This window comes from Atractosteus spatula, chromosome 1, assembly GCF_055471065.1.
Source record: "Atractosteus spatula isolate fAtrSpa1 chromosome 1, fAtrSpa1.hap1, whole genome shotgun sequence".
NCBI lineage: Eukaryota > Metazoa > Chordata > Actinopteri > Semionotiformes > Lepisosteidae > Atractosteus > Atractosteus spatula.
In genome coordinates, this window is record NC_142706.1 from 39,731,662 (window position 1) to 39,758,207 (window position 26,546).

The window sequence follows — 26,546 nt, forward strand, 5'->3', positions numbered from 1 at the left end:
ATTCCAGCTTTGAACTGGAAAAGGCGTAGTGATTAAAGTAACGTTTTTAGTGATGAACTGAGAACTGAAAAACTGGATTTTCAGCCTGATTTACTTGTAAACACTAACATCCACGTGTCAAAGAAGCAAACTACATTTTGCGAATATGCATGTGAAGTAAACAGTTTCGTGATAACGAAGAAGTGTAGTTACCCCTTTAAACTAAGAGAGGGCGGTAAAGTATTAAAATGCGGTCTTTGCAATAAACCCCCTCAACGCTACACACCTTGCTTAAGAGTCAGGTAGACGTTTTTCTGATAGCTGGTCGCATACCGGTATTTCCTGATCGACTGATACTCGCTCCTCAGTTCCTGTCGAAGACTAAACGGAACACTGAGGTAGAGTTCAGAAAGTCACAAGAAAGAGGTGGTGTCGTGAATGACTCTTCACCAGGTAACAAGACCTACATGTTTCTGTTTCTTGTTTAATTCTATTAAACTCGGAAGAAGATAAACTGATAAACCACGCGACATATTTTTATATCATTGCTACAGCAATCGTTAATTGAAGCTGTCTGAGATGAAATGAGGTGCAAGCATGGTAGTCTTCTGTTTATCGTGATGCTGGCGAGTTTGCTATCTTTCTCCTGGTACACCAACAACATCAGGGGAACTGGTAAGGAGTTTTAATATTATACTTTTATCATTTATCGTCGTTTGAAACATAAAACAAGCTATTTTGTTGTAAAGTACCCTGCAACGACTTTAGATGGAGCTGAATAAAACACGAAACGAGCTAAAACGGGAAATGATAAATATAATATAAATTATATTGTTCATATTTATGTTTTTGTCGTAATAGCAGTTCTGTTCCTTTGATTTGTTTGTCTTTATTGTATTGTTAAAAACACAGTTCCCCGTCAGAAGTCCGAAGTTACACACTTCTACAATAAGACAGTCTGATTCTTTTTCGGCAAATAAAGTAATACGTTTAGCAGCAAAAAAAAAAAAGAATTTAGGTCCCCCAAACGTCTTGTCTGTGTAGTCTGACAGGCAAAAGTGTTCCCGATGAAATTTCACTGTCGGTAGTTTCGTTTAAGAAGAGCTCGAGCGGCAGGAAAACGTAACTGCAGATTTAACTTCTCTCCCCTATACATTAATTTGGACTATTGAGGTGTTAGTTTTCCGAGGGCTTTGCCCCAGTAATTAAAATCGGCTCCAAATTATTACTCAGGTTAAACCAACTCGTGCTTAAGCCTCTGACCCCGCCGAACCGAGGTGAACCGGTGTCACAGGTGCTACCGAGTTTGCAATGACACCAAAGCGAAACCTACACTGTCAAACAACAACGGCGAGTGAAGGGTATTTCTTGAATTCAGTCCAAGGCCAACAAATGAATTTTCACCAGGAATACCTTTCCCTGCCAGACTATAATAAAAACAGGTTAGAGGATTTAACTGAACATGCTGTGGCAAATGTAATTTGCATTTTTTTTAATTGGTATTAATACGTAAACGTGTGTAATATCGGATTATGCTGATACTAGGGATATTTGAAAGAATAGTGTATAGTACAGGAGAGTAGAACAATAAAATAGAGAACAGAATAGAAGATAATTTCAAGTAATGCTGGTCCCGTTTCGTTAAGCCTGCACTCAAGTTTAGTGCTTTCTGTTCTGTTTAACTTGCATACAAATTGACAAGTACCGGTTAACCCTTAAGTACTGGTCAACCTTTGATTCCTTTTTAAATACTGAAAGGAACCAAAATGTTGGAAAAATGATTCCAGTTAAAACGATCATTTTTATGGACTTTATATCAAATAGTTTTTGGTTTTCCCATTACACTACTTACGAACTATTTTCAATGTACTTTTTAGAAAGTCATTATTATTACGTTGCATTTATTTCGTGGTATAGACCCTTTGGAGCCACGAGTTAAAATGAAATGAGATGTATTTTTAAACGAGTGGAAAGTCTGTTTTTGGTTTAGTACGGAGATATGTCTGAATTCAGACGGGGTTAGGTGTTCAATTACTTTTCCAACGTTATATATGATATTTGATCTGTATATTTACCGTTAATAGTTCTGATAAAAGGTCACTAAAGTTTGATTGACCTAACAACCCCTTTTGACAGGGAGCCAGTCAGTATGCTCTCTTGTGAATTACTGTATAACTGTTAAATAAAGTCATGACTTGCATAACTTGTGTACTGTATGTCTAAGTACTTGATAACTGTACAGACTACGAGTCTCTTAGCACTTTTCCTAAATGTCTTTCAAGAAATTCATTAATAATTATTTTCCATGTACATTTAACTTATAAATAATTTTGACGTGTTTTCACATGTCCTTTTTTCTTATTATATGATTTAATAACGTTTTCCCTGTCAAGACCTAGCTCACTCAGCTTTCATTTAAAATAATGTGAATATCCTAATTATACTGTATATTCTGATATTGTGCTTCTCTTTTTAATTTTTTATCTGTATTGGGTGAAGAAATATTTGTAATTTGTTTAACCTGCGTGCAACACGCTGCATGTTTCTCTATGTCATCTGCTTGGTGTTTGTTCACTCCTGCATGTTGCTTTGTCTTTGCTTTTTGGATTTTCTTTACTCCTGCAGTTTGCTGATTTTATTTTAATAGCACAGGAAAACATGACTACTGTACTAAGTATACCAGATTATAAATAATTAATGTAAATTATGAATTAATCCTAGTACAGATCCCTGTGGTACACCACTCATTACACCGCCCTCTTGAGTTTTCACCTCTTATCTGTACTCTCTGCTTTCTATCCATTAAACAGTTCTTTATCTAAACACATGGAATGACATTGAATGCCTACTGCTTGCAATTTAAGAAGTGAAGAAGCCTTCTGAAAATATCAATATACCTGATATACTGATATACTCAATATGTCATGTACTCTGCATTCATTAGTGCAGTTGCTTGTAGAAAGAACACAGACACCTGCCTTTTCTTAATCTACAGTATTTTGACGAAACCCTTGAATTCTTTTGCAACACAGATTATTCTTTAGGTCCTTATTACTCTTTCTGTAGTTTTAAATGTGACAGAATTAAGACATATCGGTGTGTTTCTTGTCTACACGATTCAGTTTCTGTTACCCCTTTTATGGATGGGTCCTACCTTAGCAATATTCCAGTCAGTGGATATTGTCTCGACAAACGAGTGAAGGGTTTTGCTAATGGCTTTTCTTAACGTCTCAATTACAACTGGTAAGTACAATTGGTAGAATGCCATCGAGCCCTGGAGACTTGTTTAACCTCACAAGTGTTTCTAGTACCTGTAAAAGTTTGCTGATCCTATTTAAAAGAAACTCTTTTCTCTGCCCGAAGCACATTGTCAGTGTCTGCCTAATAACTCTGCCATTCTCCTGCCACATCAGCGTTTCCCATTATTAGCTCTGAGATGCTTCATCTTTTGCTGTTGTAGTTCTGACGGAGCTTTTTAGAATTTTTTTCCAACCACAATAGCAGTATTCATTGTTAATGTCTCACTTGATTCATCTGATGTCCTTTTCTGCCTGTACAGGTTGGGCCTTAGGAAGTATTTGGTGTTGTGGTTTGAATCCATGTCTAACCACATGCACTCCACAGAGTAATGGTTTGACGAAGTGTAAAGCATCATGATTCTGAGCACGATCAATATGGAAGAGGTTTATAATAATGTTGTAATAATGCTATTACTGTAGATACTGATAATGAGATTTGCCATCTGACAGTGCTCAGACACTGTTTTGATTGATGAAAGCGTTTAGTGTTACTGTATATGTTATTGTATTATTGGATTATAGCAAGATTACACTCTATTTTGTTTATATGCAATATTCTTAATAAGTCGCATTGTGTGTTACCACAATCTATCTCATTCTTTCAACAAATGGTACACGATGAAAATCATGTTAGTTAAAAGTTGAGTTCTGATTACTTGTGTGATTGAATCTGAGGGTAATATCATGAAATTAACTGAAAACCTCTGATTTAAATTTTAAATCTTCTCATGGTCATCTTTAAGCATTTACCTAATGCCTATGAAATGGTGGCCCTCAGATTTAGTTTTTTTAGATTGTTTATATGACACCCAAAAATACTTTTATTCTCTAGTGCAGGTTATTATTGTTTATGTCTAGGTTATGCCACGTGCATGCACATAAGTAGTGTAAAATAACATTAAATCGTAAACTAAAAATCGCATTGTGTTAGGATAGGCTTTCAGAAAATGAAAACAAAAACAAAGCAATGGGATTCAGGTCAATTTAGATGAGGTGTCGTCCAAGGATGACCTAAAAATACTTTCTAAAGTGTACATCATGGCTCAATTTTTATATAAATGAAGATTCAAAATTTAAGAAATGAATTGGACTTTTTGCTCTCTCTTTCTAATCGATTTCCAAATTTCCCTCTTTCTCTCTGATTTCCCTTGTGAACTCTTCAGTCCTGCTATGGGATAGATGATTTGCTGAACGTTTTTTTTCCCGATAGCTTAATTTGTGTACTGGCACCACAATTACAATTTTCTCAAGTCATTTCTGTACTGCTTTATCAGTTTTTAAGTGCTTTGGCCATGAAACAGTCATAGGGGTCAATTTTGTCTTGCTCATCATTTTTAGACAGAGACCTATTACGTTGACGGAGCTTAAGTGTATATCCCAATTCATACCCAAGTCTGAGCCATAGGTGTCAGACTGGTTTTTATGTGGTAGATAACTTAAAAAAGGAATCACGAAAGCCCTTTTGGCTGGAAAGCCTTTTTCAAATGTAATTTATGAAATTTATGAAATGTATACAGAGGGCAAAGCATGCACATTTTGAACTTGGCCACCTTTTTAATTGCATTACAAAACAAAAGCAATCATGTTTGACAAAGATAAATTAGCATTCGTGATGATTATAGAAAATGGCTGGAATAATTTCACCCAGTGAAATATTCAGCTTTACTGTTGGGAGTTTTTGCTTTATCCCTTTTACTTGATTTGGCCAGCGTATTATAAATTTATATTGAATACAGAACTTTTAAATTTTAGGCAAAACCTTTTGCTTTTCTGCCTACTGTATTGCTTTGTTTCAAATGCAGTTATTTTACAGGAGTAGAACAGTAGTAGGGGCTATACCATTTTCCTGCCAGGATTTATCTCTTTTTTTTTTCCCCCAAACTACATACAGTATAATGTAGCTTCTGGGAAAGGTAGACTCTATCTGCTGTATTTCTGTAGTAGGTAAATGCTGTTGATCTCTTTTACTGGTTACCAGGGTTACATAAAGATCAATTAATTGTTCCTGAGAACTAGAGTGTAGCGTGAAATTCCATTCTGGAGGGTTGGACATTTTTTTTTAGGAGTTGTCATGGAAATCAACTGATGGAGACTACTTACACAGGAAGAGTAAGGCTCAGTTGCCAAGCTTGGTTAGTCTGCAAATGACATATTATTAAAGAAGCATTGAAAGAAGAGTTTCTCAGAGTGCACTTTGTAGTGGCCACAAATATTGAAACAATTGTTCTCAACATTTTCTAGAGATATTCAGATCATTACTAAATTAATGAAAAAAGACTAGGAAATTCTTTTTGGACACCATTATTATTAATTAATTATTGTCCTATTTACATACTTTTAATTTTTGTTAACTTTGATAGCAAAGGTGATGACTTCATTAAAGTCCCTTGTCTGATCCTATTAAAAATGTAAGATAAATTTAGGAGTTAGATGATTTTTAGTAATGTTTATGGTGAGTCTTAGCAATATTGACAGTGGCACGTTTCATTTTGGCTGTGTTGTGTTGGGGACAAATTAAAAATACTTGAGATTTGGTTGCCTTGCATTTTTGTCTATAATTCGAAAGTTTACATTAATCTGCTGTATATGAAGGAGAGCATTATCATCCATCAAAAGAAAGTTGGGAGCTGTGGACCTTGTTTCTCAGTTGAGTAGCACTACAGTACAGCACTATAGGACTAAGGTCCTATCTGTAACCCAAGCAGGTTAAGTTGTATTGCAGATGTAAGATTAGAGTCTGATATAAGTTTTCAGTGGGTGCGTTCTCAGTTGCTTCCTGGAATTGTTCACTGGTGTAAGAAATGGAATCATATACTGTACTTAGAGAAGAGTCCGTGCCTCCATAGGTCTCTAAAGACAAGCTGAAATTACACTAAAAGCATTTTGATGCTGCTGACATAATTTAACACATCACAGCTGGTACAGCTAAAATATAAAAACACTGGTATAAAAGTAAAAGTTATAACTTTATATGTTTTGTATTTAATATACAATACACACAAAACACAATATAATTTTGATGGTGCGACATCCATTTTTCTTTTTGACTTCCACCTTTTGAATTCAAATGTCAAAATGAATTTTCTCCATTTTAGTGATTTGCAGTCTGTCTTCAGTGTGTTTACAATTTCCAATTCCTTGACTGATATGATGTTACATTTTAAAGAAATAGCAAGAGCAATGTACATATACATATCAGTACATCAGTACATCAGTACATATAGCATAAATATACTGGAATACTTCACGCAATGTCACTGCTTGTGTTGAGACTATTGGGGAAGCTAAAAACAGTGCCTTAATACAGTTTATATTGCTCTACACTGTATAATCACCGTGTACACTGTAGACTGCTATAACCTGTGATTCTATTTAATTTATAGAGATTTTGTTGATGAATAACATGTAGAACATTGATGTTACTGTTTTATTAACTTATCAACTGCTACAATAAATTTGGGGGAAATAGTCAATATAATAAAAGAAGTGTACTTTGGCAATATTTCATTAGGGTTTTGTTGGTTTTAACTTGAAAAAGACACCCATATGTGACAAACAGACTAAGCTGTCTTCACCTAAACTGACTATAATGTATATGATATTTCCTCTAAGATTTTCACAAAAATATCATCTTGTTTCTCAAACTAAATACTGTATCTTTCCAAGTGGAAGACAAAAAACTACCAAGACTGCCAAGTTCACATTGTATCTAATTCAGTTTAGCTTTGTAAATGAGTAAGTGTCTTATCAGTGATTACCTTATGATATTAAGTTACGCTGTTGTTAGTGCTGAGTGGTTCACTAAGACTTTATGTGATCTAGTTCTGTTCATGAATCTTTGAATTGATTGAATCAATTCAATAAAAAGAATCAGACTGTTGGGCTCTGCTTCATATCATCTAGACCCAAACTTATTCATTTTCTGTAGTTTCTCTGATGTGAAATATCCAGACCCAATCCAATAAATTGTTTTTGATTTAGAAATAAGAACGTATTGTATAGTTCTGCTGTAAGGTTTAGTGTTCTATACTGGAGTTACCCATTTTACTCAGGTAACCTCCTAACATTAGCATTAGGAAGTAACAGTGGTAACCTCCTAATGCATTATGTTACATTTTAAAAAAGAACACTCTTTCTTGTTTTATTACCTGTTATGTTCGTAGTTGGCTATATGACAAGAACTTAATGTGCATACTGGACACGGCAAGCAAAGATTAAGTATCTGTAAAGACAAAGGGCTTTATTCAAGCTAGTGGGAAAATCCAAATTCTGCAGCTTTGCCAATCTTAAAAGATGCAAAGCAAAAAACAACACTTTGTATAAAATTGTTGCGATAAAAGCACTTAAAATAGTGTGGGTATCTAGTTTCAATGAAACATCTTTAGTGGTGACTGAGAAGGTATTGTAGGAAATTTTAGTTTTATATTGAATAGAAAGAGGTTGTTGACAATCAGGAGAAAGTAGACACTTAATATAACATTATTTTGTGAGTTGATTGTTTTGTTTGAGTTATTGTCGGGGATTTAGTCAATTCAGTTGTACAATTGGAATATAATAGGAATGTCAGAATTAAAGAAAAAGTGAATAGCTTGAATGATGTATTAATATTTATTTCAGCATTGTTTTTAACAAGTGGCTGCTTACACAGAAGAAAACTGTCTGAAACAAAAGCATTAATCTGTGTTTTCTTGTTCAGATACTGGAGAGGTGTATGTACATCCACACCTTATAGCTCTGTACCAGAGACTACAGTCCACCGAGGAGAAGAGTATAAAGCTGTCTCATGAGTTGAAGCAGGTGCTGGATCACCTCAAATTCCTTGTACAAGAGCAGAAAAATGCTTCCAGTAGCAATCAAGGTGAGCATTTGTTTCATCTCCTGTTCCACGATTCTGATACTGCCAAACAAGTTCCATTTTTTTATTTTCTGGTGTGTGGCCAGGATTAATTTAATAATAATGCTTTTATGCTTGCATAAAAAATCCCACGCATGTTTTAAGATTAAAAATTTAAATGAGAATATGTTGACGTGAGTTTGTCGTAGTTGTCCCTCGCACAGTGTGTAAGCACCATTCTAGAACCTTCCACCAAGCTTGGTTAGGTTGTTATAAACCCTACCACTGCACATGTTTATCATATTCAAACCACATTCATTGTGTTTGAAGCAAATGATAACATTGGAAACAACCCAAAGGATTGTTTCATACTCGTATTCGATTTTAAATTAATGGTACGTGCTGTATTTGTAAACAAACTGGTCATGTTTACTTAACTTAATGATAAGAATACATGAATGATATCGTATGTGTAGTAGTTTGGAGCAAGGATCTCATCCAGCGATTTCTTGAAAGAAGTCAATGTATCGGCTTCAACAGCATGGCTGGGTAGCTAACCTTATTTTTTCAGTGCAAGTTTTATTTAGGTCTTGCAGATTTTATGTCTTATACCACAGAGAAATACAAATTGTAAGTGAAACTTAAATTGGAAAGACCTCAGGACCTGCCTTTGCCTGTCCTTTTCCCGTGATTCTGAAATTCAAACGTATTCCTGGTTTCTTAAAAAGAGGTGATTTAGTTTTCTTTCTGTTTTCATCATTGAGGTTTTTGTAAATTTCCCTGTCTTTAACTTTTTTTCATTCATTTCACAAGGATATAAAATTTCTTTTCCTTGTGTTGCAGATGTGTTCAAGCAAAAACAACACAGCATCACATCCATGTCTTTCCAGTCAAATGCCTACATTTACCTACCTCACCTGAAGGACAATGAAAACAGCTTGTTGCCGAATGTCATGCTGGGGCACGAGAGGACAGGCGGTGAGAAGCATTTTTCAAGCAGCCCTTGTTTCTTTAAAATAACAAATATGCACCCACCTCCTAAAAGCAGTGGGAACAGGTGTGGTTTCACGCCTTCCATTTACGATGTAGGATATTGTTTTTCTATCAGGCTGTGCAGAGGAAAGCAAAAATGGATTTCTTCACTGAATGTACGACCTACAAGCAAAAGTTAGGCCTGATTTTCTTTTGGCACTCAACATGAGAGATATTCCCTTGAGAGTAGCTTTTGTATTACTTTATCTTTAGACTTATCTTGTACTGGTCCAGTGCTTTTAAAGTTGTTTTTACATATTAAACGTGACTTGTAGCAAAGATCTTATCAGGAATATAGGTTGGGGAGCTGTGTTAGCATACAAGTTGCAAAGGAAAAAGGATAGAGGTTAATTGCTTGCTAAAAAGGAAAAAAAGTACAATAGAAGTTTGAGCTCCATATTATATAATGTAGAGTATGTGTTTCTTTCTTTTACTTTTCAACATGGGACTGATTCCCGTTTGTGTCTGTATCTTATGTTATGTCTTCCTGTTGATTCTTACCTGGCTCTGTGTTGTCTTTCCTGCCATTCGAGACAAGAGGGAAAAACACCAAGCACTGTATTGTCTGACATCATGGAAACACTTGCTCTTTCAGAACATTTTTATCTATAACAGTGGTTCTCAAACTTTTTGGACCAAGTACCACCCCTAATCCAACCAAAGCATCCAAGTACCACCTACAAGACATCATCTCATAGGAACCCCAGAAATTCTCAATGACCAACATGAGCGCGCGTGCACACACACTCACAGATACATATAATAAATATTATAATAATAAACTTTATTTTATATAGCGCCTTTAAAGGTGGCTTCTCAAAGTGTTTTACAGAAAAAAAAAAACATTAACAACAACTAATAAAAAAGCACCATTTCAGTGAGAGGGGTGAGCCTGTTTAGTTGAGCAGAGCAGATGTGAATTTATTTTTCAAGCCTTAATACAATTCACAACAGAGTCTAACAGATATTAAATCGTCAGGCATTTTCTTGACGGCAAAGGTCTCGCGGTGGATGTTGTAATGCGTACGTTAATTTCTGGAGCAACCTCTCTAATTCGTGCAACCACACCGTTATGTCGGCTTGTCATTGCTCTAGCACCGTCTGTACAAACTCAGACGCATTTTATCCAGTCAAGGCCATTCTCTTCGATAAATTCATTCAGAAGCTGAAATATGTGCTCTCCTGTAGTTCCTGTTGGTAGCGGTTTACAGAACAGAAAGTCTTCATGGGACATGCCCTCAAACTCGTATCTAACGTAAACGAGCAAATTGGCCAAATCGACTACAGACTCATCTAATTGCAGTGAAAAATATCTGCTCATCTTAACACGCTCTATCAGTGTACTTTTGATATAATCCTTCATTTCAACAATTCTATGAATGACTGTGTCTTTCAGGGGGAGGGGGGCACCAGGTCGAGCTGTTTAGCATTTTTTTCTCTACACATAATACGTGTCAGCTCTTTTGCCAACGGTAAATAAGGTTCTTCAAAAATAGTGTAGCTTACCTGCTTTAGCAATACGCAAGCTTGCATTTTTCCGCGTTTCCGTTTTTATTTCCGTCTTTATTTAAAGTTTTTATTTCATGCGCATGGGAGCGAAACACAGAGACGCTCGGTGTATTTTTCTCAAATTAGAACAGTTCTTAAATATTTTTCTGTTATCATGCTTTCGTGTGCTCACAAGATTACCTGCGTTCTTAGCACGTATTTCTATGCATTCCTGTGTTTAGAACGTTGGCATTGTTCCAAAATCACGCACATTCTCCTTTCTCCCTATTTGCTGGAGATACAGTAGCTTTTTTTAAATACAATTGGTCACTTGCATCCGTAGCACGCATTCCTATAGAGTGGTATAGAATTACAGAGTATCTCTTGTGTCCACTGAAGTATTAGCGCGCACTGTATCGTTGTACATAGGCTGCGTATTCGACACATATTAAAATACAAAATATGAAAACCCGTCCCGATTTTTCAGCGCACACGACACAGTTCCAGGGTCATTTGGTGTACCACTTGGCGGCACTCCACGTACCACTGCCAGTACGCGTACCACAGTTTGAGAACCACTGATCTATAACAAAACCAACAAGCCAAACTGATTAAGCTTCCTATTATCTCTGTTAAGCTAAACTGTTTTATTAATATAGTTTTTTAAAATACTGGTGGAATTCAGTTTTTTATTGGCTTTATTGTTACAGAAGATTTACGTTGCATTCTTTATCAAATGATTTTGACGAAAAAATCCCACTGTCAATGCTAGGTTACCTGTAGATGTTTGAATTTATAGTTCCCCAGATTCTCTGATTTTCTTATGCAAATTCATAGGTAAATTGGCTCTTCAACCTATGTTTGGCATGACCAACTCAAAATTTTGTGAATGTGCAAATTTTTTTAAGGACAGATTTGAGGCAGAATTTCACATTGCAAGCTTGAATTGTTTTTGAGCTATTTCATTTCTGAGCAAAAAAAAAAAAAGAGATTAAAGTGTGCGATTTTGTACAGTATCACAATCTTTCTCCAGTGGTATGCTAAGCAATACAACTTGTATACCAATCTTACCAGATTTTAGCAGCCAAGCATGGCTGTACTTGGTCTGTATGTGGATAGGAGATATAAGTAAAATGTCCGGGTGCTGCTGGAATTTATTACAGTGGTGAAACAACCTCAGTCCATTTTTATTCTCTTCTCTGTATTGGGATGTAAATCCATCTATCACTCCATGATTGATTAGTTCTGGTTTAAGTGCCACTTAATCAAATTGTTGTATAGTTAATATCATTTTTATTACATTGGCCTTAATATGGTTTAATACAAGAGCTCCCTAAAACATTATTTTTAATGTATGAAAGTGATAAAGTCCTAGACATGCATTGCCTTACAGTGTGTGCATTATATTGCTTGCCCAAATTATTATAGGCAAGCTAGTAAAGAAAAGTGATAAGGGTAGAATGGAAGGTTGTGCAGCGGTTATGGTAGAGATGATAAAATAAAAGATAATATTCATAAATATTAAAAAATATTGAAGATATTAATTATTCTGTATGTACATATCATATTCAAATATTGTCTTAAACAGAGCAAATCACCATAATCTTGTTCATGATGTTTTCTTGCTAATCTTGTTTTCTATATAACAGCCTTTTGTATTATAGATCCTGTTTTGTTTCAGTTAATCTGAATGGAAAACCACAACACTAATAAAAGAAAAACTGCAGTATGTGTCTTTATGCACATTCAATTCGTTCAGTATATTAAAACTAATGATTCTATGTAAAAAAAACCAAGGTTGAATATAATGGTACTTAATAAACATCAAGGGTAAACTGAGTAATAAATAAGGGCAATAAAGGATAATCTGATTCCTGTCCAGTTCTTTGCTGGTGTGTTTTCCCAAAGTAGGCAAGTGCCACCAGCAATGGAGGAATTATTGTGAAATTCCTGGAATGAGCTGTCTTTGCTGCAAGTACTCTTGAGGTGGTCATTTTAACCATTGTAATGATATAATCATTATAATTGTTTTCTACCTATGAGCGACACAGTTTTGAAAGGATGCACACTGCTTACGAGATGCATATAATCCACAATCAGCATGTGTGGCTACCACTTACCATGTCAACCATTTTGTTTTGCATGCTGTGGTTGGTTTGCAGAGTCTTGTGGGCCGACTAGCATTCTTCATATCACAAACAGTAGAGGTATTCATTTCAGCCCCCCCACCCCAGGATATTTTTTAACAGTGTCTGTTTTCAAGAAAGACTGGTTTAACTGGGATATTGATATCAAATCTGTTCAATCTGTTCATTGTAAACTTGAGTACAGCTGTGTTGAGAAAGTGTTACAAAAACGTCCAACAGCAGCACTTGTGGGAGGCAGCTTTTCTACCAGTTCTGAAAACCTCTCGATGAAAATGGTATAAATTCTAACAAACACAGTGCCTAGCTAGAGAAGGTCTATACACCCTTTCCAAACTAACCCATTTTGTGGCCTAACAGTCTGAAATCAAGACACATTAAACCAGAATTTATTTGTTTACTTATTGTAACGTACAACCTCCAATGAAAAACAAATGCCCATAGATTATGAAAAGTATTTGCAATATGTATATATTCTGTATACATATTCCAATATAGTGCTGAATATGTTCTGCCTGTTTCAAAGTGCTTTTTTTCTATTTTCTGTGTTCCAGTCCCCCTTGTGCTGGGCATTCCTACTGTGAAGCGAGAGAAGCAGAGCTACCTCCTGAACACTCTGAGCTCACTTTTATCTGAGCTGTCCATAGAGGAGAAGAGTGACTGTGTAATAATTGTCTTCGTTGCTGAGGTCAGTTACCCTGGAAATTCAGTTCAACACAGATGATTGATTATAATGGAAAATAATGCTTTCTGCTGCAATGTCCTTATCAAATGTGTGCTCACAGGAGTGCCAGTTGCGCATATTATCGCTTGAAAGGGAGGAGTTATCTTACATGCTGGGAAAACTTTTCCACAAGTGCTTTATACTGTATTCTCGGATTGTTTTGAACCTTAAGAATTAACAGGAGCTTGATAGGTCAGGGCATTTGCAAATTATTTGAGTGATTCCTGACAGAATGTTTGGGAGAGTTTATCAATAGATTTTATAGAAAAGGGGATTAAATTTCTCAGAGGTTTTCTCCATTTCGTGTGATTTATAATCGTAAGATCATAAGAAAGGTTACAAACGAGAGGAGGCCATTTAGCCCAACTAGACAAATGGTAGTTAGTAATTAATTGACCTGAGGATCTCATCCAGCCCTTTCTTGAAGAAATCAAGGTATGTGCTCCATCAACATATGATAGCTGAGTAAGTTGATCCCCACGATCTATACTCCCACAACCCAAATCATTTAAATGATTTTCCGAGTAATGCTTTTTGAAATTGTAATTATGTCAGGGCACTATATATGTATATTAATGTATACACTTAATGTTGCTTTTTAAAAAAATTAAACTGCAGTTAAATGAACTCCACTGAATTAAATGAAAAGAACGAAAGGGAATAAGCATGGACAAAGGAATTGAATTTCAAATGAAAAGAGACAAAGGAACTATAAGTCAAAGATAAACAGTTATTGTTTATTCATTGCTTTGGGTAGTCAGAGATGGGATTAGCCTACTGGTCAGGATTTAGAGAACAATGGAAAATAAGAACACTCACTCATAGCACAGTTACAGAGAGCCCTGTCCATACCAAAGTACACCTGTTCAGTGGGGAAATTAGTATCTTCCATTATCTGTTATGCCAGTTGCATCGTACTTGCAATGTCTGTTGCAGTATGTCAGATTACGTCATATGAAAAAACATGGACAAACTCAAAGATAGGGGCAACTAGTCCACATCATCACTGAACAGTAGTAATACAGTACATAAACGCTTGTCTCTGTGTTCTGATGGCCTGTTGAGCTCTAACTGAGGCTGAAGGCAAACGTACATTGGATGACTACTACTGGGAAAACCAGTTTTTGCATTCCCATGTCTGCTGATCACTGTTGATGGATTCGTTAAGGAACTTTAAACCATCAAACCTACCTATGATGAGTTAGTTCTTGCTTCTGCCTGCCCTTGAGGCTATTTGGTGGAATTTGCGTCAACAAAAATCAACTGAAAACAACACATTGGGTTGGGTGTGTGATGTGCAGAACACTTTATAGGCTCCAATTACAGGCTGAGTTTACATCTAGGGCTCATATACAGAAGTCTTTCTGTATGCTATGCATTTCTTTTAAAATTGAGTATTGGTACATACTGTATGAGTACAGTATATATGCTACAAGTCAGAAGGTGTGGAAGCTAAATGTAATGGTACTCTCCTTCATAGGATGAGATCTCTTCTGAATCGGAAGGAGGAAGAATAGCTGGGAATGGGGCCCATCACTTTGATACCCAAAGTTGTCAGAACCAAGAAAGCAAAGTGAGAGCAAGAAAGCAAAGTGAGAGCATCAGACAGAGCTCACCATGACCGGATAGAACAATGTCACAACCAGATGTCTCCTCAGACAAAAGCTGCCCACTGCCAGAGAGTGTGTGGTTCTGAATTATAATAAGGGTTATGCAGATAAAACATTTTTATTTCTATCCCTCTGTGGGCCATCTGCATGTTTTTGCAAAGGCTTAATCACCTTTATCCCCTTAGTGAAATATATGACCTTTACAGACACGTAAAGCCATTCCTTTGTCTCTTTTCATTTCGAAATTCCTTTTTTGACTTACAAGGCATTGCTCCCAGAGCACAGGATCAGGTTTTACACACCGTAAGAGAGGTCTCAAACTGATATGTAGGAGCTGTGTTTGATGAGACCTTTTGTACATATTCCTCCAGAGACAATAGAAAACAAACAGCCTATAGTCCTGTAGATCACTGGCTGTCATAGGTTCATCCAGCACAGCTTTACCCAAAGGACAGCAAATAATTGCCTTGGCAAGTTGGCAAAGGGTGTCAATGTTTCCACACCTTAGGCCTATAGTATCCCCTTTCTATCACCTTGTTCCACATTCTGTCACTGTATCCTGTGTCATTTTTTTTATCTATTATGTTGTGAAGTGGAAACCACTATTGTCATTTATAGAAATCACAACCTTAGAGGTTTTTCAGTTTTTTTAACACCTAAATACATTTGTCTGCAGCTGTGGGTTGCTCCCAGGAAGGCTCAAGACAATTTTTCAGATGGGTTGTGTTTTTTCTTTTATTCAGTATATACCGTATGAGAAGTCGGCACAGGTACCCTGGTCTTTTTTCACCTGTGAATTCACTATATTTATATACATGAATGAGAAAAATACATGCTTACACATAATTTAAAATGTAACATTAAGTTTACACAGAAAAAAATAATCCAGATAAGCAACACTCCTTTAATTGAAACTGTGGAGGTGTTTCGTTTTAAATTCATTATTTAATCAGTATCCTGTAGATCTTATTAGTAGGCTATTTGTTTTCTACTGAATGACTAGTTGGGGCAGATCTTATGAGGAATTGCAAATAAAACTTGTTTAACATTAATAATACTTGTCTGCAAACAGACATTATGGTGGTGAGATCAATAATTTTGATGTTTCTGTATATGTATTATATATAGAATATATAATTCTGTATATTATTTTGATAAGAATCAACCACTTGAAACATTAATATTTGTAATTTATTTATTTTTATTATGCACACAGACCCTGGTACCAAAGTATGTTTCATGGTAGTATCTGGTTTCAGTTTTACTACTAATTATAGTCTCTGGTGTGTGTGTGTCTGTAATATTTAGCCACACCCATGATTGTTAGGCACCCACTGAATTAGATTAGATAAGGATAAAAGTAAGTAAACCATTGTCTCATTAGTAGTGTTTATATCTGTATCTACACTCACAATTTAGCTGTAAATAATTGTTTAGTCTTGCCCATCTTCAGTTCATTAATGTTTGCCTCGTAAGTTATGACAGTTGAGGGCTCTGCTGCATCATAGTGATATCTTAGAAAGTAATATATTACACTGGTAGCAATTTTACTTTTATTAAAGATGTAAAACACTGCAATATTTTTTCTTTAATGAACAATGTACTGGGATAAGAATAAAATATACAGCAAATCCAAAATAAGCAATGAGAAATTGATTACATTGATGCATAAAGGATAATATTTACCTGCCATTATATAGGGACTTGAATACCTTTCTCTTTCATGAGTGAAATGTACTGTGTCTGTAAAATTTTACACAGTGCATTTATTGTGCCTAATTCATGTCTCATGTCGTGTTGAATCGTGGTGCTAGACGTTAGATGCATTTCCAAGGAGAAATATGAGGATCACAGCTCTGGTTTCATTGCTCCAGTGCTGATGGCGGATGTTGGGCCAGCTTCATAATGACAGCTGGATGCTGACATTAATACACAGTGTGGCGTCATGCAAGAGTTGGACAGTGTCTGTATGGAAACACTGTTTGGCTTAGTGCTGGTGCCACTCTGGCTTTTGTTTGTCATTTTTATCATAAATTACAGCTGTAAATGGGAATTCTTTTTAAAATTGAAAATGTGTTACAGCAAACTGTGTGTAGTAATAGGATAAGATAGCTCATGAGCAGATGGTTATGTGGAACATTATTTTACTAGATAAAAAATAGAATAAAAATGATCGTGTCATCCAGTATCTTTCAGTTTAGTGCCAATCGGTTAAGGGGCACATTGTCCATGAGGTGTTTGTTACTATTCTCATTTCACACTCGTAAGTGGTAACTTTAATATCTTACATTGGCATTTAGAAATTATAAAATGTAAATGGTATGTTTCAAAACCCTTAAAATGGCATAAGATGAACTGAGATAGAATAGATTAGATAATAGTTATTCTTAATTTGCTTTCCCTACACCATTTAATTTTTTGTTTCTTTCAGGTTGATGAACAATATGTTAACAGTGTAGCAGAGAGTATAAAGAAAAAGTAAGTAATTTTTTTTTTAAGGTATCAATTAATAGCCACTTAACTGCCAGTAAAATGAAACTCCAGAATCACTGTTTTTATGCTATGATTTTAACAACTTTGTGCACTGTGCTTTTAGTCTGAGAATTTAGGATTTCCTCTTTTATTCCTAATACCCAGTTTAACATTACAAACATTCAAAGATGTGGAGAGACAAAACATCCTTGTAAAGGGTTATATGAAATGCTTTCACATGCAGGACAAAAAACTTAAGAGGAGGTGTTTTAACAATAACACAATTAATTCTTTATTGTGTTATCTGGAATAATTAAAAATACTGCATATCTGTAAATTGCTTATTAGCTGTCAACTTTTGTCTTATATCGTAGCTGTAAATTCTCATACTGTACACTCCTTCAGAAACAGTGGTACATCTGCAGCCTAACCTCCAAGCTGTGGTCTTTAGAATCTCAATGTTTTCTCATTTTCTATCCATCTGAGCTGTCCATCAACTAATGGTGCCTTTCAAAGCATCACTAGTTTGCTTAATTCAGCCTTTTCAATTCGCAGTCCCTAACAGAAAGTTGCAGATTTCAAGTTAAAAATGCAACACTTACTCTTTAAAAGTTGATGGGAATGAAAAATGCTGGCATACACATAATCACTTCAAATAAGAAGTAAATTAACAGACAACATGACAAGAGCAAAAACTAGAAGATGCAAAGATTATATTGATAGGTGGGAAGGTGTGGTTTACAGAATATTCTAGAAATGTGCGTAGTAACGTTTTCTCACAGTTATCCTAACTGTTGTTGATGCAGTTTTCCCAATGATGTAGAATCTGGTCTTCTGGAGGTTGTTTCCCCTTCTCCTTATTTTTACCCAAATTTCACTAACCTGAAAGAAACATTTGGGGACACAAAAGAACGTGTTAAGTGAGTATTACACCGGCATTGAGTAGATCCCGTTTTCACTTTTATTCACTTTAATTTACCTGGTTTTTGACTGACTTTCCAGAGCAGTATTTTAATGAGTTAAATTAATTTAGGGACAGCAGGTCTCTAGCGTATTTGCACAGGGCGTTCAGTTGGTCTTATCTTGAACTTTGAATAGCAAACTGAAAATGTAGGCTTACAAGTTTAATTTATAGTGATAAGAATTAGAATGCTGTGCAAACCTTGTTAAGAGGAAATGTGTGCTTGGAATAAAGTACTGCACTGTACATTCCACTGTTACTAAGTGCTTTCCCTTGCTGGTCGAATTACAGTAACGTAATGAAATCAAAAATGGTTTCTAGGATAAAATCCTGTAGTTTATTAAGAAATCTACTTAAGAGGCATCTTTTCTCAACAAGCATTTCTCTGTATTTCATATAGTTATTCTCAAAAGGTGAATACTCCTTTCTATGACTCTTACCACAAAATACATTCATATGACAATTTCTTTTAAGGTACCGTATAAAGTTAAAATATCTGCATCTCCTGACTGGAATATTCACTTGTTCAAAGTTTTCAATGTGAATCAGTTACAGAAAGTACCCTATATGGAGAGCAAGTTGGAATATGCAAAAAGACAAATTCCCAATACAAGTAATTGTATATGGCCAATAAAGTGATCTTATCTGTTCTTCCATGTTAGGTGGCGAACAAAACAAAATCTGGATTACAGTTTCCTGATGCTCTATGCGCAGGACAAAGGATCTTTATATATACAGGTAAGGACAAGACTTGTACAGACTCCAGTTTTTGTAGAGACATGACTAAATACAAACTTTTCACCATTATGATGTGATGATCTTGTGTTCAGGGGGAACCCCACTGTAGAAAGTATTCAAATAAGAAACGCATTTAATTTCCTGGCCTTATACTCATTTTATCATGTAGATAAACCACATGTAAATCTGTCTTCTCCCTTTCAATCACATCTTTTGTGAGATGCTGAAAGGAGGCTCACGGACAATGATGCCTGTCTTGTTCACGGTGCTTGAGCATTATACAGTCTACTGAGACAAACTGGAAGAGGCTTACAGCAGTCTGGAAAGGAGATAACAGTCTGCAATGGAACTTTAAAAGGGAGGCAATCCAATCCACTGCAAAGGACCTCAGTTTATTGCCCGCTTCCATTATCACTTACTAATAGTCCATGCTAATTACGTGACTGATTATGTGGCTAAAAGCATCCTTAGAGAGGCTCGGTTACCACATCTGCGGGTACAGCGGCCTTCATTACAAAACCTGAGGGACCAGGGGAGAAGCTCAGAATATGACAGCAGCTTTTAGTCTTCTCATTCAAAATTCATGTTGAAGACTGAGGGCTCTCTGAAAACCCTATCTGTTTCACCCATTGTATCAGTGTTAAATTCAAACAGCTAACAAATTAGTCCAGATTGTAAGCAGTCTTAATATCTTTGTAGTCTGTTTTACCAGTGACAGTGTTATTTTTGGTGATACTCCTAAACTTTTTTTTTTCAAATTAATTGCACAAATAGCTGTGAGCATTTGGAATAAGACAGTAAAGGACACATTAGGAGTATGCCACAATTATCAGTTAAGGAGCAATTCAAATACATTACCGGAATTGAGTTTAGTATTTGGTTTACAAATTGGTTGTAGAGTATATTAATGATGTGAAATAAAGATGATTGCATGGGGTTTTCTTAAAACTGCAGTAACAAGTTGAGCAGCAAGCATTAAGAAAGTCTTTTTACTTCTGTTTTTCAGTTAGAAGATGATATAGTCGCAAAACCAGGCTATTCAGAAATCATGAAGACATTTGCTAATCAACAAAGAAACAATGAGTGGTTGATTTTAGAATTTTCACAACTTGGGTTTATTGGTAAGTATTCTGTTCCTTTAGTCAGACACACATTATTATCCACTGTATTCTTAAAATATCATATCCAACCAAATATCAGTTATTTTGATAAACAACCTACAATGCATCAAACCCGATGAATAGTAAAGAAATAATAACACCTGAAAATTGCACCATAGTTCTAGAATATTAGTGAATACAATGTTATCATGCTATGTACTGTAAAATTTTAGTTCTGCCCGGATAGTGCATGACTGCTCAGTATTAAACCATGACACTGACTTCTTTTCAGGTCAACATTATCCCACGAGCATGACACATACACCCCAAAAGCAGAAATTCTGGAAAAAGGTCACCTTTACTGGTGGAACAAAGTTTCTGAGCCCATGTGAAAGCAGAGTGTGTGATCAGTCTGATTTGGTTGCTGTGACACGCAGATTCTGACGAGAGCAGGAATACGCAATAAAAGCTTTGGAAAAGTTGGCTAATTCCCAGCCATGCAGGCTTCTGTACTTATTAAAAGGGTTGGCAGGCTGATGTCCAGAGATGCTATCAGGACTGTTTTTGAGACTGCTGGGTTTGACTCCCTCTATGTCACTGGAAATGAAAAGCGGAACACATTTGCAAAACTATTTGATATGGACAAGTATTTCCATCTGGGCTAGAAGTTCACATTTTATTTTAGTGCAACTCATTTACAAAGGAATATTAAAGTCTTCTCTCTTTTCTTGTAGGTAAAATGTTCAGAACATCAGACCTTCCTCTAATAGTGGAATTTATTTTGATGTTTCACAAAGACAAACCTATCGATTGGTTGCTGGATCACATCTTGTGGGTAAAGGCCTGTAATCCAGAAAAGGATGCAGTAAGTACACATCCTTTCTTCACAGAACCCAGCCTGAAATCGGTAGTACTTTGTGGGGCAAATAAAAAAGACAGTAAAATTGAAACAAGGGTAACAACTTACTTCCTTGTATTTCATCCATTTCCTCTAGGCTTGGAGAAAGAAATTGTAACAATATTAAATAAGAATATGTTTTTTCCACCCTAATCACAACACACTATAACCCTCAGTATTATAATATCAGCAATATTAGTTCCACTGATATTGCAAAAAACAGCAACCCATACAAATTCAGTGAACCCATACAAGCTGAATTCAAGGGACAGGTTTTCTTATGAAATGTTCAGTTAATCACCTGAGGCTGATGAGCTCAACTAGTTCTACAAGCCTCTTATCTTTTGTTGGAGAAATCTGCCAAAAATGTTACATGTTGTGGCAAGGTGGCACCATAAAGAGGACTGCAGCTCTGCTTAAAACCACATGAGTGCATCTTTTACATTGATTTCCATATGAAAAATCTGTGAGGGAAATACAGGTAACTGCCTATATAAAGGAAACACCTGAGTAAATGAGGGATGCAAAGTAGTTTGAAAATGGGTGCTTCCATACAGGTGTGGTTCCTGAGTTAATTACGATCTATAACCCATCAATAAAAATGCAGGGCAGTGCCACATTATTTTGGTTACCATGCCTAGAAGAAAAGATCTCAGTCACTTTGAAAGAGGAGTGATTGTTGGGGCATGTTTGGCAGGAGCTTCAGTGATGAAGACTACTCAGCTTGCTAATGTTTCATGTGGAACAGTCACTAAGGTGATGTTGGCATGGAGGTCTGAAAGGAAAGACATTTGCCCCTAGACATCAACTGGTGGCAACTGTGGATGAAAGTTCATACTCTTTGACCGTGAAGTCTGCATTGGTTGGAGAATCAAGGCAAAACAGAACAGAAGAGCAGCTCTGAATCAGTTGACTGCAAATGTCAGTCTAAGACGTGGGCAGGCAATTTCATGAAGTGCAGTTCATTGAGTACTTCACAGAGAGGGATACTATGGTCAGATTGCAGTGCGTAAACCCCTTATTACACCTAAAAATGCAGTTTTGTGAGTACAAAGAGGTACAAAGAACACAAGCAGTGGTCTATTGAGCGCTGGGAAAAGTCATTGTTAGATAAGTCATCCTGCACCCTGTTCTCAATAAGTGGATGAGTACATGTGAGAGTCTATGTTGGTGTTTACTGTGGCAGTTCGCTGTACCTCATATGGAAATCCTGATTTAACTCAGGCCTTCCTCCTTCCACTTTGAGTAATTAGGAGGTTCCCAGAGAGGGGAGCCTCAATTTGCACCCATACTCAGAAGCAGGAATGAAGCCTCAGACCAACTGCTTCCATGTCAGTGGTGCCAGGACAGCAGAGTCAGAATAGGGCTCTGTCAGGCTAGGACTTTGCTGTTTGGAGGAAAAGAAACTGAGAGAACCAGTAAAAGCTCTAACTTAGTCGTTCTAGTTAGTCAGAGAAACCTCTACCAGGCAGAGATTGCAACTTTGCCAGCAAGTGGAGGGGATTGCTTGAGAAAATGAGAAGAAAACAGTGGAAGTAGCAGCTGGGTGTGAAACTGCCACTGTGCAGGTGAACCCATACTGGTGATGTCTCACCAGGCAGGAAAGCGGAGAATGCTTTGTCCAACTAACCATTTTTCTGTGAGGACAATGAACAGGAATGCTTTCTCCACTACGTGAGGAGTGGTAAGTGGTAGAACGGTGATAGGAGAACAACTCTGTAAAAAGAAGGGAAGCCTGCATAGAGACCCAGTCAGAAATGAGTCTAGAAGGAAAAATGTATTGAAGGTTAGATGTTCCCCTGAAGAGGAGCAGAGAGAACATCAGTGTCTCTGGAATCCCCAGATCCTCCTTAAAGGGGGTGTTTTGGAACAAGAGCAGTAATGGCAGAGGGGATTGGTATTGACGTCATTGGAGAGCAGGGGCTTGCTGAAGAACATGACATTTCTGTCAATGTACAGCTGTCAGCGGCAAGCTCTAAATGTGAAGCTGACCGAGTGGGAGGCAGCCAAAAAGGTGGATACATGAGACTTACTGTGGTTGAGACTGCAAATACATTCTGGCCTGTAGCATAAATAGCTCACATACAAGATGCAAGGTTCCTGCAAGGGGAACTGCAGAGATCCTAAATCCTGGACAGCCTTAGAGGTCCAGTCCCACACTAGGACATCAGCAATGCACACAGTGTGGCAGGAGGTTGGCTAGCTGGTTCTGGCAGAGAAGTGACTCAAAGCCAATAGTAGGCTATGGTCTCCCACAATAACAGGACCCCAGGACCATGGATGAAATGCCCATCTACAGATAATCTAAAACACTATGCTGTAGTCGGGTTTCCACGAGTTGCAGGCTGTAAGTGAAGATGGGAAAAGGAAGGGGTGACAAGTAAGACCTTGCTATAACTAAACCACATGTGACTGTGGGACTGTTTTCCACAACTGGTGCATGACAGACTTGAGCAGTGCGGTTTAGGGTTGATGGACTGTCAGAAGTTGGGCCTGATAACATGGGGTACTTCACAAACAACCACTAAAAGGAAAATGTCATAGCTGTGGGAATGAAAGTTATACATGTTCATTTCTCAACTAGTGTGCCTTCAGATATTAATGGGTGCACCGTAATAAATTACATCTTGTTTATATTATTATTATTGCTAATTAGTGTAGTGGGGCTGCTGGAAAAATGGCTGCTGTGCACCACACAGGGAGGTGGTGTACTTCACTGGTGAAGTGGATCCCCTGCTATGTGTAAAGCGTTTTGGAATCCTCTTAGAAGAGTACTATATAAAATGTAATTAATGAATGTGAACCACTGAACAGTTAATACATTATTTTTTTTCCCCAACAGCTACATTGCAATAGGCAGAAAGATAGCTTGAAAATTCGGTACAAACCATCATTGTTTCAGCATGTTGGACTTCATTCTTCACTACGTGGAAAAATTCAGAACTTGAAGGTGAGTTAAAGCATAAATTAATGTTTTAGCTTTTAGTTTTAAAATATATGTATCATTCACATTCATTTTCAGCCATATTTCCTTGATGAAGCATCTATCTTATTGTTTCAGTATGAAATATCCATTATTTTGAATAACTACCAATTTTACTTTTTTTAAAATCTCCTATAAAATGAACTTTTTTTTCAGAAAAATATAATAGAATTAAAGATTTGCTACAGTGTATCCTAACAACTTTCCAATTGATTTCCCTAAATCCTCTTGGCCAGAAACCAGCAAAGTCTCCACAGGATAAGCACTTCAGATAATGCAACATTAATTGTGTGCAGGGAAGAGGGCGTTATTTACAGGCAGTTCTTCTTCCACAGTTTTTTTTCCCCTTTTAATTAGTCTTATTAATTGTATTGCGCTGTTGATGCATTACAAGCTCTTTTCATGCTTTGCACAATTTCAACATGAAAAACCTGATGTCTTTTTTTCATTAATTCATGTGAGTCAACCAACTGGAATGTGGGGAAGAACATGACTGTGAGAAAGTTAAATAAAACTCCTGAGCTGATGGTACATGTACAAGTCCTAGCTTTATTTTCTTAACATTACCACTTTTTTTGGCATGTTCTGCTGTTTTCATCTCAGGTGGAAAAATGTGATTACACATGGTATCTCTAGGGTGGCATGGTAGCACAGTGGTTAGCATTGCTGCATCTCAATACTGGGGCCCTGGGTTCAGTTATGGACCTGGGATACTATATGCATGGAGATTGTATGTTCCTTGTGCTCACCTTGGTTTTCATCAGGTTCTCCAGTTTCCTCACAACGTCAAAAGACATGCTGGTAGGTTAATAGGCTTCTAGATAAAATTGGCCCTGGCTTGAGTGTGTGCGCCCTGTGATGGACTGGCGTTCTGTCCAGGGTGTATCCTGCCTGGAGCCCATTACATGCTGGGATAGGCTCTGGCTCCCCCATGACCCTGAATTGGAAGAACCAGTTAGAAAATGGATGGTTGATCCCTCTAGTGCAATGTTATAAAAGCAACTGCAATACATTTTCACACTTGATAATGTAATGGAGTTCCTTGTTTCCATTTTTAAAGAAATATTAGACTGCCATTATACCTCTTTCTTATGACAGCCCGTTGCTCAATTTTAAGGTATCTCACTGATGTGGAGTAAACTTCCAACTCAGCCATGACCCACATGGTTTTGATAAATTGAAATTCCTTGTTCTATGGATGTATTGACCCACTCTCATGGTCCCCAGGAGACTAAAATATATAATTAAGGAAACACTTTGATCAGGAGGCACTACACATCTGTCATTATGATTGAATAAAATAGCATCAATGCCCAAAACATGCATTTCACTACTTGCCACTCAGTGTGGCTGGTAATCTCTGAAAACACTTCAGAGGACATCGTGCATTTGCTTTAACACAGAAACACTAATTGTGGAGAAGCCAACAGACAGGAACTGTAATAAATAATAAACGCATAACACTTATTTTTTGCAAGTAAATATTACTCTGTGTTTCTGAGATTCAAATGGAGTCTTTATAATCCTCTAGTGTCCTATTATAGTCGCATTAAATGTCAGAGCAGCCAAGATTTTGAAGTAAACACATTTTGTGAAATGGGACCATTTGTGTATAACATTAAAAATTAACAGGCTTTTATACTTGTGATAAACAAGAGGGTATATAAAAATTAGGGTGTTTTTTTCCTTGTCCTTTTAGTGGGGCATAAATAGAACTGGATAAAATACATGGTGGAAAAAGAACACTAAAGACAAAGCAGAAGTATTTGTAAAAATTATGAGTGTGTCACATTTATTTTGCATGAAGTTAGCACATCTCCAATGTCAACACTATACTTAATCCATTTTGCTGCCATCTTGAATCATTTTCTGTTTGGTAGAATATCCGCATACATCTACATCTTCGGTCTGCTTAGAATGCAGCCTGTATCAGTCTGATTTTTGAATACTAAAAATATGTAAGTGAACAAGCTTTTATTGATGATTCAGATACTTTAATGGTTCTTAATACAAAGCTGACTGATATCTGACTACTGAATCAAAGGATTATCAAAGTCAGGTAGTCTGTGCTGTCTTGAAGAGGACCTGAGCAGTCATGGGACGAAACAGTGACACAGTAGTTAGATTAGTGGCCTCACAGCTCTGGGGCCCTGGGTTCCGTTTCAGACATGAGGTACAATCTGCATAGAGTTTGTATGTTCTCCCATGTTCGTGTGGATGCTCTAGTTTCCCCCCAACAGTCCAAAGGCATATGCATAGTTTAATTGGCTTTTGGGGAAATTAA

The 26,546-nt window shown here is 36.7% G+C and overlaps 1 protein-coding gene across 1 annotated transcript in view; it reads left to right on the plus strand.

The window, feature by feature from the left end:
- Nucleotides 1-351: 351 nt before the first annotated feature.
- Nucleotides 352-26,546, plus strand: part of LOC148840880 (alpha-1,3-mannosyl-glycoprotein 4-beta-N-acetylglucosaminyltransferase B) — a 38,173-nt gene continuing 11,978 nt past the window's right edge. The window contains exons 1-11 of the mRNA XM_088923815.1: nt 352-432; nt 534-654; nt 7,975-8,136; nt 8,956-9,090; nt 13,331-13,464; nt 17,542-17,588; nt 18,389-18,502; nt 19,206-19,281; nt 20,288-20,402; nt 21,116-21,246; nt 24,122-24,229. Coding sequence (XP_088779941.1) covers nt 564-654; nt 7,975-8,136; nt 8,956-9,090; nt 13,331-13,464; nt 17,542-17,588; nt 18,389-18,502; nt 19,206-19,281; nt 20,288-20,402; nt 21,116-21,246; nt 24,122-24,229 — 1,113 coding nt within the window. The 5' untranslated portion in view covers nt 352-432; nt 534-563. The remainder of the gene's footprint in view (nt 433-533; nt 655-7,974; nt 8,137-8,955; nt 9,091-13,330; nt 13,465-17,541; nt 17,589-18,388; nt 18,503-19,205; nt 19,282-20,287; nt 20,403-21,115; nt 21,247-24,121; nt 24,230-26,546) is intronic.